The 15,073-nt window shown below is 36.5% G+C and overlaps 1 protein-coding gene across 8 annotated transcripts in view; it reads left to right on the forward strand.

Annotated features, from left to right (window-relative positions):
• Positions 1-15,073, forward strand: part of LOC144203892 (ephrin type-A receptor 6-like) — a 125,756-nt gene that overhangs the window by 54,811 nt on the left and 55,872 nt on the right. For all 8 annotated transcript variants that reach the window (XM_077727472.1, XM_077727476.1, XM_077727474.1 and 5 more), the window contains one exon: positions 468-1,131. In XM_077727472.1, the coding sequence (XP_077583598.1) occupies positions 468-1,131 (664 nt within the window). The remainder of the gene's footprint in view (positions 1-467; positions 1,132-15,073) is intronic.

Here is a 15,073-nt window from a genome sequence, read left to right on the forward strand (position 1 = left end):
CTAAAACATGTACTATGTGGTAACATGACTCCACATTTTAAAGCATGACTATCCGCGAAGCCCTTTTACAAAAATGTTTCTGTGAACTACTATGTAGATGAAAAGAGGCCAAGAGAGGAGAAAAGCATACTGTCTAACAAATGACTTTTTTTTATGAAAGACTATGGTCTCATAAGAATATTATTTTTATAAGATATTAGATGATATCCTCAATCCCCCTATGACACAGCTGTGATGTGCTATAATAAACTATTCCAAAGGAGAGTCGCTAAGGGCTCTGTTTGACATTGGTATATATTGCCTTTTGGTTTGGGGGGGAAGGGGTTGTTCAGTTGTCCTTCAGCAACCACTGGAGAATAGAAAGGAACCCCCGCCCCTCTATGCTTGGTATAGCTGTATTCATAAGGCTTGGACCAATTTTAAAATGTATTTGTTTTTCTTTTTCTTTTCCTATCATGTCTACATAGTGGGATGCCATCACAGAGATGGATGAGCACAATCGGCCCATCCATACATTTCAAGTCTGTAGCGTGATGGAACCCAACCAAAACAACTGGCTTCGATCCAACTGGATTTCTCGACAAGCGGCACAAAAAATCTATGTGGAGCTTCGCTTCACCTTGCGGGACTGCAACTCCATCCCTTGGGTGTCTGGCACTTGCAAGGAGACCTTCAACCTCTTCTATCATGAGACTGATGAGGCACATGGTGTGAAATTCAAACCCACTCAGTACACCAAGATCGACACCATTGCAGCAGATGAGAGCTTCACTCAGATGGATCTGGGAGATCGTATTCTGAAGCTCAACACTGAAGTGCGTGAGGTCGGACCAATGACCAAGGATGGCTTCTATCTGGCATTCCAAGACATTGGGGCCTGCATTGCTTTAGTCTCAGTGAGAGTCTATTACAAGAAATGTCCATTCACTCTGAGAAACCTAGCCTCGTTTCCAGACACGGTGCCTCGTGTGGACTCCTCTTCATTGGTAGAAGTGAGAGGGGCATGTATCGACCACGCCGAAGAAAGGGACACACCCAAACTCTTCTGTGGAGCTGACGGTGACTGGTTAGTCCCATTGGGAAGATGCGTCTGCAGTGTTGGCTATGAGGAGATCGAAGGCTCCTGTATCGGTAAGTTTAATCAAATTCTTGTGAAATGCTTTAATAGTTAATGCTTTAATAGGTATATAAATATCTTACAATTGTGATGCTTTGCTGTTAGTACAATTAGAGGAATGTGGTAGATAAATGACAAAACAAGAGAACTATATCATTCACCCAAAACACAATGCTGTTTATTTTACGAGACACCGTCTACTGATTTTATTGCTCTGCTTGATTTTCCCGGTTTTCTTCTTATTGCTTGCTGTTGCGCCCCTGGAGATTAAGATGAGATGTAATTTCGGCAGTGTGCAGGAATGAAAAAATGTGGCCGATTTTCTAAGTCTGTCTGTCTGACTGATTATTTCTTTTTAATCTTGTGCAAAAAGCATTTGTTTTCTCTCTTGGGTTGAATCAGTTTCTTTCTTTGGGTCGGATCAGACATTTGTACTGGGTCTGCAAGGTGCTGCTCCAGCTGGTACTTTGGTTTTTGGAATTACCTGAACTGAATTGGTAGCAGTTTTATCCCCATTCCATTTATTCATTCTCAACTCTACGTTAGGCTCATGGGGTGCTTGAGGTGGACTACACACACGAGAGACTCATTCATTAAGGCTTATTAGCAAGAGATTGTCCACAATTGGTTAATTCATCCATTTACAATACAGTTGTATATCATTACAAATAACTATCGTAGTAATGAGAACAAAAACCTTTGTCATTTATATTTGACATCCAGATCTTAATCACAATAAAAAGCTAACCAATGTATTTGGCCTATACTAAAACAACTCATTGCTACTTTCACTGGCTTTTATTTCATAGTTCACTGTTTACATTTAGATAAGTTTATACCATCATCCAGTGTAAATTCTGTTGGCCCTAATGTGAAATAAATTGCAAGCCAGTGCTGCTAGAGGAATGATTTGTGCTCATTTTAAAAATATGTTTAACCAGATGTGCTTCTGCAGTTCTTTATGATTAATCACATGACATTGTGTGATGTCAAAAAGCGGCATGCAATCAACACATTGTTGGTTCAAACGGCTGCTCAATCTGAAAAATGCACACATGCGTTCAATATGTGCGTGTCAAAAATGTGAACTCCTGGTAAACGAAGACTCCATTGATGGAAAAGCAGATGGCCTTCTGTTTGTGTTGGAGTTATTTTCAAGCATGTTGTTTATTCTACAGATGATAATGTAACGTGGTATATCTGCACCATCTGCTATTTTTCCATTTTGAAATGCATGCGTTGATTAGCTGTTTGGATTAGTGAGAGATTGACAAAAAAAAATACTACTTCACATGCATATAATGGAAAAGCGCAAATGTCGAGACATAGAGAAATGAGTTATAGCAACATGAAAATGATTCGATATCCGATGCAAGAAATGTATTGCTGTGTCCTGTCCTATATACCTTCCATCATCTCCTGTCAGTCAATCGGCAGCACATTTGGGAAGTTAAGTTAGCAGATGGCATTTTTCCACAAGCTCAGCAAGTGAATTGAAAGCCATATTCATTGCTACCTTTTTAAGAAAGGCTGACAGCACTGAATAAGGAAGAAACATGCCAATTTCTATTCATCGACTAGTTTTCTCCCATTTAAATAATGCTGTCCGCTCAAGACGCAAAGACAGGTTTAAAATATGTTCCCAATAATGTAGAATAATCCATGTTCTAAGTGGTAGACACCACTGGAGCAAATAATTTGGTTTAAAAGGGTTAAGTATTTCCTTTCTAAATGCTTGCCATTATCAGCAGTTACAGTAACCCCAACCATTTCATGTTCCAGGAACATTTTATTTACCGTAACACCGTTTACAAAGAAATATTAATGTCCTCCATTTGGTTTACATTCAGTGATTCAACTCAGCACTGTAATGTGTTCATTTTCCTTCTGTGGTTGATATAGTCTTGTTCAAGTGGCTGGCTGTTGGCTCACTAATTTAACTCAGTGGCTGCCGGTGGCATTGATGTCCATATAAATGAACGTGATGTCTTTAATTTTTTTAATTTTGATAAATTAGAACAAAAGTCTTAATCTTGCTTTGATGACTTTTTAATTGCAGCTAGTATTTTTCACATAAACACTCAACCGGTTGATCAAAATCTGTATTTTTATCAAATGTCATATTCCACAAAAATGTTGAATAGACTATCAGTATGTGCAATGGTCTGGACACTTTTTTTAAATAGTAGCACAGAGACATGTCTAAACTCTTGAGCGGCACCCTAAAAAAATATATTTATATATATAGTTTTTATTTTTTTCCATTTACTGCATGTAGACAGACAGGTCACATCTGCCAATATGTCAAACCTTTTTGATAAGCAGTGCCTCATGCACATGCACACTCGGACAAACACACGGCTAAAGAGTGACTCATAAAGTGCATGCGCATACAGTTGATGTAAAAGCAACTGCAACTGAAAACATTTTAAACTTCTAACACCAAAATTCAAACGAAAATCCCCCTAAATATAATACACATTTTATAGAACAGTGATTGTAGAGCTGAAATTTGTTCTCACAGGGACATTCATGTTGTGGCATTTTCCAAAGGAAAATCTTGAATTTAAAAACTGTAGCTGTTCACACTTAATTAGGACTGAGGAGGAGAAATTAGAACATGATGGTTTATTATCGGGAAGCACACAAACCTCCCTTTTTATCCATTTGTAGTGCACTAAACAGTTTTTTGTTTAAAAAAAAGACCTGTCAACATGTATGGAACTTCTATTTTGGATTGTGTAGGCCACCTTAATAATATTTGGTGTACAATTGAGGTCTCCACAACCCAAAATATGATATGAGCAATATGTGGGTAAATATATACGTTATATTATTAATTACAATTGTACTTTTTACTTTATTTTGCATATTGATGAATTTATTATTTTAAAATAACTACATTAAAATGTATAAAAGCATTGGTCACATACGGTTAGGTTTTGTGACAATTCACTATTTAGTTGGATAAGGAACATCTCAAAAACCTTTTGATGGCAAGTCTTTATATTATCAATTTATTTTACATTTCTTTTTTTGTAAATTTTATATTTGTTACTGATTGATGTTCATTTAATTTACCCTGGGAGGACTGGCTGTTCTTCAGAGCCAGTGATGATTGCTGCCAAGTCAACAATTAATCGATGTCTAGTGGGGTTCAAATGAGTGCCTTATAAAGGGTAACACTACCAAAAACACACCTTGCAGTATTTATTTTCTTTATCCTCAAATCCTACTACTGAAATGCTGTACAAACATTATTTAAAAATATATTTGTCATCACACATGAGCACATTTGTAAATCGTTAATCATTTAGTGGAAGTTGAGAAATTACCCTCCTACTTTCATGAATGCAAATCGTAACCTATGACAGCATTTGAAAGCAAGGCTTTTTGCTCGTGGTTTCTGCAGCGACTGCATTAGCATTTACTTCTATGGCGATGGAAAAAGAACGCAATTGAGAGCTCTGATTGTGTGTACAGTATTTTCGCTCACTTGTCATTCAGCTCAGTGTACCGACTCGGGTACTCTGATGCGGCTTCAGTAATGGCCTATGTAAATAGCTTGGAGCATTTCTGTCAAAGACACTCCTGTTGAAAGACAACATTATGTCACACTGGCTGTTTGCTTTTATCAAAAGAATCACAAGGCTCTCTGTGTAGCTTTAGAAAGGACACTGGTGGTTGCAAAGTATTCTGATTAAGTGTATGACAATACTTTTAATAAAGTAAAAATGCCAAAGTTGTTAAAAAAGGACTTATTTTGGGACTTAGACTATAAGCTTTGCCTATCATATTCTATACTTGGAAATTAATCATATCAGTCTGTAAAAATCCATAAATTAGCTGCATTGGACAGTGAAATTTGCTGAAGATGAAAATATGAACACTTGCCTTTTTTACAAAGTTCTGACTGTCAGGTTGTTGTTTTTTTTTCGCAAAGGTGTTTTTTTAACAAAACTACTCTAACAAAAAGAATTGTAGAATAGTAGTTTGTTCGTTTAATTTCATCATTTCCGCTCTTTGACTCCCATATAGATGAGCGTCATTCATTGTATGTTTTGTGGTAGTTAGTAACATTTTTTTGTTGTTGCTCATTTTGACTAAGAGGGGGTAGTGGCCGAGCGCCTGAATGAATTTATTCACCCTCCCCAGTTAAAATGGATTGGCCGTGTAGGCCTTTCAATAGAAACCTATGCAATGATTCAATGAGCTAATGTGCCTTTTAATCCTGTGTACCTTAAGTGTAAAATAAATAAACTTATTCATTGATGAGCCGCCTCGTGGTGGAGAGGTTCACTCGCCAGATGTCGGGGCGGGCAAGTGTGGGCTCAATTCATGCTGGTGGCAGTACTATTGTGAGTGCAGATGGTTGTGTACCCTACGGCTGACTGGCGACCAGTCTAGGGTGTAGTCTGCCTTTCGCCCGAAGTCGGGTGGTTTAGTCCACAGCGACCCCCGCAATCGTTTTGAGTATGCTTGGTATTGGTGATGTATTAATGAATAATTCATTTTGCTTGTGTGGCATAAAAGACAACATTTTTAGACATTTTTCTTTAAAAAAAAAAAAAGAAAGAAACATGGGTTTTGAACAGTACTGCAAGATTTTTAAAAAATTATAATCCTGAGCAGCTCTTATCTACCTTTGTGCTATGTTATCCTATGCAAATTTGCTATTTTCCTCACGACATAAGTACCGTTCTTAAAAGCCATTTTACAGTACAATACAAAGGGGAAAAAAGTTAGTTTTACCGAAATTCGGCAGTTTAATTAAAGTATTCACTGAAATGTTTTGCTTGCACAACTATATACGTTCAATGCTTTATTCTGCATGATGCAATTGCTGTCAATCCTTTTTCTTTCACATGCAAATCGCCAGCATTTCTGTGATGTTATGCCGATGGCAGTTTCATTTTTCAAATTTCAATGTAATGTAGGATTTGAACTAATCAGCATCTGGTTCAAACACAGGTCAGTTAACATTGTGAACTATATTTAGATGAAACACTCTTGATATTAAATGACAAAATAGAGTTTACTTTGTTACAGGGCAATCATTTAACTCACTGGCTTCCTGTGACGGTGTCGCTGCCAGCCAATTCTTCTAGTTTAAATTAAGTTTACATTTATTGTTGTCAATACCAGAACATTACTTCAATGCTATTAAAGAATCTAGTGTAAAAGAGTGCCATTATTAGAGTAGTCTTTGTAATTTGATTAAATTAGTTTGTATTATTTTAGTAAATTATGAATGTTTATATTCATAAGCACATTTTAAAAGAAAATTTATTATTTTCACCTAACCAAAAATATTCCTTTGCCTTACAAAGGCTTAAAGTATATTTGAATATAAATAGGCATCCGATTTGGTGTAACAATGTTTTGGAATTATTTCGAATGGCTACATTATACGGTCAGGTGAAATATTTTAGTGTGGTGTTCAAAACAGAATATTATACATTATATATATATTTTTTTTTTTCTTGTGAAAGCATGCCTACCTAATAATCTGTGCTGATGTATACTTAACAGAGTTCAGTTGTCTAAATATCGTGAATTAAAGTTTGAGCTGCTTAACCATCAATCTTTAAATCAGTTGCTTGATTAGCATTAGATGCTCTCATGTTGTCACTCTTCAAGCTGTAATTGAGAACAAATGTGGTGAGTATTTAATTGGGCCTGTCAAGCAGGGAGGCGGGTATGTTGGGCACCTAGAGATCTCCATCTTTTTTTGCATTTTAATTGTTCAAAGAATAAATTATGCAAATTGATGATTTTATAAGTCCTAGTTGCAGCGTGAACTTTCCATGACTTCTGCTTGGCTTATTTCTGCCTTCACTGAGAGTTACTTCAAAGCTGAAAAGTGATCAAAGACAGTGGGAAAAATATTCCCCAGCGTAGCAGCACCCTCCATACATACATTTATACAGCTTCTGCCCGTCTCGACGTTGCGTTCTCTCTCACTCTCGAAACAAAAGCATGTGACACCTTCTGATGTTCTGCATTTTTTTTCTTTCCTCAAGGATAGTCCTGTCAGATGCTGCAACATTTCAAGTGATTTCTATCTTCTCTACTGCATGCGTGTGTGTGTTCTATTTTAGAACATTAGCCAAAGGACTGAATTAGTCATTAAAGTATATGTGTGGCGTCGTGGCCCAGATAGAATATCATAGCCCTGAAATGAGGGAGAAGACTTGTCATAAATGAAAGCCTACTTTGGGAGCTGAGACAGCTGCTACGCTGATTAAAAACCAAGAGGAAAAACAGGGGTTGTTGGGGGGTCAGCATCAACGATGACTGAGATTTGTCTATGTGGTAGTTTGCTTAGCTCGCAGATATAACGTAGATTTACTCGTGTCCCGTAATTGAAACGTTCATGAATGTGTTTTTGCTGTGGTGTAGAAATGAATGATTTATAGCCAGCTCTCATTAGTAAGAGGTTGGTAACGGTGTAACGGAAGATTCTGTCAAGATCATCAAATGACACTAATGTATGGTAATGACCTAATTGAAAACAGGGCCTTAAGGCAGCAGAATCTATGTTTTTATGTCAATTTTTCCAATAAGGGAGGATATTGGTTAGCAGATACAAATGTTTAAACTACTACTATCATATATGTATTTGTATCCGCATTAGGGGTGTGATAATATATCTATGTTGTGACAATGATTTTTATCTCAAGAGTTTATCAATATGTTATGCCAAAAATTCATACATATATTTCTATGATAGATGCCACTGTTTAGTAAAATAACCAACATTTTCCACTAGAATATGTTCTCTTCTCTGATTGGCTAGAATTAACTTGATGTCGCATTTCTTGAGACAATTCTTGGTCAATTGAATGAATTTTCTTTCGCCACTCTCTCTCTCAAAACAAATTGGACATCCTGACATGTTTTTAATAGATTTTCTTCAACATTGTCAAACATATACTATTTATTTTCCCATTTAGAAATAGCTTGTTCTTTCTCTTTAAGAGTTGTATCACAGAATATAATTTTCTGCCCCTATGATCGAGAATTGCTGCATCACCATATTGTAAGATAATCGTTATCTTGAGCCTTGTACCACAAATTGCATCGGGAGTTCAACTGAGGTTCTCACTCCTTATCAGGATATCATGCTAGGAATTAGCAGAATTTACTAAATGTTTATCAAGGGAGCAGAAAATAATTTTAGCTCCCTTTTTTTTTCTTCCTGAAAGTAGGACAGCAGTCAGCAGATTGAAAAAAATGTTTAACCCATAGAACCTTCAACAAGGCATTATAACCATTATTCCATTCATTACTAAAATGAGATCCCAGCAGTCTTTCTCCGTTTTCCAGTTTGTCTTTTAACCCAATGTTCTTTATGTTAACTGACGCCGATGTTGTGACTTGATCAAGAAAGCTGTCACATTTAATTCAAACAAATATCATCATGTAAATTCTGATCTTCATTGTGTTTCTCTTTGCGGGGGTTCAGCCAAAGTTCAGGCCTCAATCCAATCCGAGGGGAACGGATTGCCGCCACAGTCTTCTCTAAACCTGACCCACTTTTGCTATCACTGTTTGCTGCTTTCAATAGCTGGATTAAGTCTATCCATGTGTGTACGTACGTGTGAGTGTGCACACACAATTCTACCAGTGTGACTAACAAGCTTGGCAGTTTCATTCCGGCAGACTGAGACACCTACTGCTAGTTAAAGCCTTTTGTGCCCTAGGGTCATTTGTTCCATCCCTCTACTGCCGCTGCTCCTATATGGAAGCATAGGGTGAGGGAAAAGTCCGGCCGCTTCTACCTCTATGTAGGCCAAAATCCAATTTTTGTTCGCAAAGCTCTTAACAAATTGAATGCATTTAAATAGACTTATTAATGTTAAAATGAAAACATGCAGAGAAATATTATTTATCTTGTGTGGTGACCTTTACACTTGAACACGTCAACAATATAAATTTGTTTTAGCTACTGCCATATTTCATTTTAAATTGTGTGAAGAGAGAACACAATGTTCAGCTTTTGAGGATGAATATTAAATGTATATATTACTAAACATTTGATATTTTTAAATGCCACAGTGTTGGAGTTGGCTGGCAGAACTGACTTTGGATCAAAAATATTAAGTTGTTAGCTGTCATTGATTGTGCTGGAAGTCCAATCATTTTCGCCGTGATCGCTGAAGTCATATTGGATTGGACATCTAGGGCAATCATTGGCAGTGAAACATGATCACTCAATGCCAGCCATTCCAATTTAAATGGATTTGATGGTTTTCACAGTTGATGGTAGTGAATAATTCAATTGGCTTGCAGTATTAGTAATAACTTTGTCTTCTTCTGTGGTGCTGTAGATATGTAGACAACTGGCTTAAGTTAATCCAATCTTTTCAATCTGTAAATTTTAAAATCAGATAGTAAATGTTACATTTTGTGGAAAAGTTGTTTGTGATCCTTGGTGTATTAAAGCCAAATGTCACATTTTATACTTGTTTCGGTAAAGGTTACTCAAAAGAAATCATGTGATAACTAACAAATTCATACAATAACATTTTAGTGATTTAAAATGGCAAAAACTAGGTTTAAAAAAGGATTTTTTTGAACATACAAAGAACCAGTGTGCATGCATGACATTTTTTGTAGCATCAAAGGAAAACTGAAAAGCAGCTTTAGGCTGATGTAATGTTATTTCATTCTAAATGGAATCCTAAAAAAGCACTGTATGTTCTGCTTTGCAAAAAAATAGGTAAATAATCAACAAAACCCATCTCCATTTTGTCACTGCACTCACCATTCTAAGGTTGTTTTGTTGCAAAACTAAAGTGGCCTCACTCCAAAGCCACTTTGCATGTCCCACTATGTAAATATTTCATACGATAAGCACTAAAATGCAGTAGATTCAATACTTTTTGCAAAAAAAAAAGCCAGGGAGGGATGCTGGGTGACAAAGTGATGACAGGAATGAGATGTGTAGGGCATCGAGGTGAATGGGTATGCTAACCTTTATGATAGTTAGATTTGATACAGTTTAATAGAATGCTGTGATTTACGGTACCTAAATGGGAATGATTTCTATGTTAACCTAGAAGTAATAATAATAACCCTTAATACTAGGCCAAATGTATCTATCATTGGTCCTATTAAAATGGATTGTATTTCTACCACCGTCAAGGTCAGTCAATGAGCCCCATACAGGTTTATTTAGATCCAGGTAAATTTGGCTTATTTCTAACTGTCTTACTGATGTCATGCAATTTTGATAGTTTTGCCCAATGGTGTGAAACCTGTGGCCCAGTCACAAATCTAGGCACCTGACTCAACTTGATGATTTTCTTTCAAGTGAAATCTTCTTTTCTGGAGTCTGAAAATTATTTAGGTTAAGTAATTTTTGTTACAAAATTATAAAACAACACATAATGCGTTTATCTGTATATCTATTGTAGTGTGTGGTAGATGTAGGTGTATATAAGAGTGTGTGTGTTTGTGTTTTATCTATTTCTATATCTATTATATAACTGAAAAGAAAAAAAATTAAGAGGCTAAAAAAGGGGTTTGAGAACTTGAGTTCAACTCCATTTTGACTATGCAGGGCAAATGTCAAAACGGATTGGATGTATAATGCTCACAATGGCAGGCAAATGAATTAAATATTTATATGGGTTGGAAATTTAATGGCCCTCCGGAGAAAAAAAAAAATTCAACGTGGCCCATGACAAAGAGGACACCCATGGTTTAGCATGATTATTTACAATATATACTTGCATCAAAATGTTGGTTTTACTACATTTTGTCAGCTAAAAATAATTTGGGAGTTGAGGTTTCAATACATGTAAAATACATTGCTCAAATTAACCCAACAAGAAACACAACAATCTCTACACTTTTTGCATATGTTTCTTGTTAAGGTAGATGAATAATGGTCATACAGAGAGAACTAATCTCACTGGTGTGAATATTTAGTCATTTCAGCATTAAATTGTGTGCAGCAAGGAATAAAATGGTAATGAAAAAGTTAACCACTAAATATATTTATAAATATTTTGTAGCACATATAATAAAACGTTTATGGTCTTTATACTCATTGTATGTGAATTTCTTGTTGCTACTGTGTGAGGTTTTATGACATGAGGCTATGGAACTCTGTCACAAATCAGCTGAATGGGTGAGAGTGAACAGGGAGCCATTTAACAATGTCATGATTCTTTTATATCGGCACGGTACAACATTAGTCTAATCAGCTGCTAAAGCAACCAGCAATAATATTCAAGTGGCTGTTTTTTGACAAGATAACTGGCAATAGTTGGTAAAGAAAAAAAAAAGGAAATAATCATTATGTGAAGGTAATTCGGAAATCAGGTCAGACACGTGTGAGTCTGTAGGTATGTTTGTGCATCCTTATTATCTATCACCATGTGCAGCTGGCAGAGTATTTTTCTCCACTCCTTACATTGAAGCTGATGTATGCTCATTGAACAGCCCGGGGTAATCTGAAGACCTGATTTATATAGCAATACAGCTTGTTTTACATTGGATTGATCTGACTCTGCCTATATCACATCGTCATTTGCTTTCTTTTATTCAGAGTCCAACCGAAAACAGAACAAAATTATATTTGTATAATCTAGGCTTGTCTACTCTCTTGGCCTGTACAGGTTTTTTCTGGGTACTCCAGTTTCCTCCCACATTCCAAAGACATGCATTATAGGCTAATTGGAAACTGTAAATTGCCTCTGGGTATGAGTGTGAGAGTGAATAGTTGTCTTTCTCCCCGTGATTATGATTGGCTGGTATCCCCTGCCTCTGACCTGAAGTCAGCTGGGATAGACTCTAGCACCCCCAGCTACCCTAGTGATGATAAAGCATGAATGAATGAGGCTTTTAACATTGTTTATATTTCATGAGCTCCATGGTGTTGAGCCAAGTAGTCCGAAAAATACAGTTGTCACATAACTTTCTGTTTTCTCTAATTGTGTATTATTTCTGTCTTTATCTCAGACGAAGTCAGCTTTTCTTCCTTGGTACAATAAAGCGTGTATAGGCCATTAACAGTGGGCAATGCGTGATAAGTATGTAGGGCAATCTGAGATACTCATTTCTTTAGCTAAGGTTTGAATACAAACCAACCTGGAATAATTAACTTGTGTATGTTGGCATCAACTTTCATTCATTCATTTTCCGTATCGCTTAACAAGGGTTGTGGCGTGTCCAGGCATCTATCCCAGCCAACTAATGGCACCAGGCAGGGGACACACCGAATTGGTGGTCAGCCAATCTCAGCGTACAAAGTGGTGGACACTGCCATTAACAGTGATGGAGCTATCAATTTTAACTGAAATAGTTGGCATTTAGATATCATGTTTCACTCCCATTGACAGTGACACTCGTCCAATCCAATCTGTCTAGGGTGGCTGAAGGTGATCGAATGATGGCTGTCAGACGTCCCTGCCTTTCGCTGTCAATGGCAGCCAATGTGTTTATGTTGCTAACCAAAAGAAATATTGCGTTAGAAAATGCATTTCTCATTCCCATTGATTAGAGAATGTAACACTGTAAAACGTTAATTTCATCCATATCCATTACATCACTGTATTATATATTATACCTCATGGAAAATAGGCCTGACATTTAGAATGCCTAGTGGAATCTGTCTACCCACCAAATTTATGTCAGAATGTTTTGCATGGCTAGATAGCTTCAAACCCTCTTGTTACAATGCCCCTGCCTTGTGAGTGTTAACAGTACCAGGGACAGGATCATGGGCGGCGATTAACATTATGTGAGCTGCAGAGCACCAGAAGACCCCAGGGTGTCAGACTAAAATCTCTGTGCCCGAGCACTGACTGTTTGATGTCACTGATACACACTGCCGCGCACACAGTTACCGGCTCAGTGGAAAGGCCACTTAACTGGCCTCTGTGGGTCTCACTTTTTCTTATACCTCTTTTCAGTCTGCCCGTGTTAACCAAAATGGCACTGAGAGTGAAAATATGTGTTGCTGCTGTGGTTTTTCAATCTGCTTGATAACAGACGGAACATTTGTAGCCACAGTTTCTTCACAAATAATATTTATTATCATTTGTTGCCATCCAAAATAATTAATTAGGAAATTAAATGATTCTTTCATTATTGTGAGACACCCCACAATAAAGTGTTATGGAAAGTCTTCCAATAAAATGCACAAAACTAATTTTTGTTCAAGATTTTAATTCAGAAAAATTATGAGCAATGTGTTTATGTCCATAACCACAGTAATTGTAATAAAATCATTTTACTCTCATTTTTTTGTAATATATTAACATTCAATATACCTGATTCTAGAGAGTTGGTTCTTCCTAAACCAATGATGCTGAAAAGCCAGTAAGTTTCCTGACACTAACAAATGTGTTAACTCAACACGCAACACGAACATATGGTGCAGGATTAAAAATAAAAAAATAAAAATGTTAGAACAAGTTTAAAATAGATTGGGTGGTGAAGATTCATCGGGGAAAAGAAAAATGTCCCAGCTACCAGTCAAGGGACACCTTGAATTTGTTGTCAGCCAATTGCAGGCCACATAAACAAGAGGATCTAAAATGTGTATTTCAAAATAAAACAGCCTCTTTTCTTATTTCTAAACAATCATATCAATGCCTCAGTATTAGAAATCTGCCATGTTAAAGGTTCAACGGCCCACACAAGTGTATGCACGCTCTAAGACACACAAAATTCTGATTGGTCTGTCTGAGAGTGCCGTCAGTGTCACTTGATGCTCGATAGAGTGAATCTGTTAAAAGATCCATCTGGCCATGCAATTAACTGCCAAAGCACTTCTTTTTGCTGTTATTTTGGATTCTTTTTGCACTTCCAGACTTGGAATATAATCATTGCTATAGCAGGTCTGTTGGGAAATCTTGAAGCCAGTTCATGGTTTAAAATATTTGGAAAGGATTGTAGAATTGATAGATTAGCGTAATGAGGAAACCCGCCTTTTTCTGTATATTCCTTTTTTTACCATATTTGTCCCTAATTGTCTCATTATAAAAGGAAACTTGATAGAAAAGCTCCTTTTAGCATTGTTTTTCCCAAATGTTTTTCCTTGAAAATAAACAAGCAGGCATTGTGACAGATGCTCAAGGTTACCTATGGAGGCACATCATTTCCTTTTTAAAATAGCAGGCATTATGTGGGCTTCCAACACATCTTTCTCACAATTCCATCCAACAAAAAAAAGCCTATACTGTCAAGATGGTAGGTTTTTCACTAATAACATCATTTAGTGTCCATTTGTGCTCAGGAAAATAAACCCAGTGTTTGTTTTGGAGCAATCTTTAAATAATTAATTGTGTCTGGAATACCTATTTTTCATCTGCAAAATCAATACATGCCCAGGTCTTGGTGTTTCATCAACAATATACCCAAGTACTATATTTGCTAGAGAGCCAGTGTAGAAAAAAGAATGCTCTATGATATAAAATGGCAGTATTTAATCCTATTTTACTTTATCGTCCCTCTTACCTCTCAAATTGCAATTTTATGGAAATGTTCAATGTTAATTGGATGTCAACTAGGTTTTCTAGCTCCTTGGAAGAAAAAAGGAACTACCATAATAATTGATAACTATGACCCTTAACTCTAACCCATAGTCTATATGACCTGGTTTTATCATATTTGAACTTATTAGGCCAATAAATACATGACAATGGGTTCAAACCTCTGTTTACGAGATGAATTCATTCCAGAAGTAGTTTTGTAACTTGGATTGTTTTTATTGATGCAACTGAAATAATGCAAACATTTTTGACAATAATGTGTTGTGATATAATTTCAGATGTTCTGTCCTGCTAATGGTTTCTTAGCTTTGCGTCAATGTTTTCTTTTTTTTTTCTTCCCAAGGTGCCAAATGTAACAGCAGATTTACAGTAGTGATTTTGAGTGCCAACATAATCCCACTTAAGTTTATTGCTCTGGTGCTTTGGTACCAGGCTAGCCCCTGAA

The sequence above is a fragment of the Stigmatopora nigra genome, chromosome 11 (genome assembly GCF_051989575.1).
Source record: "Stigmatopora nigra isolate UIUO_SnigA chromosome 11, RoL_Snig_1.1, whole genome shotgun sequence".
NCBI lineage: Eukaryota > Metazoa > Chordata > Actinopteri > Syngnathiformes > Syngnathidae > Stigmatopora > Stigmatopora nigra.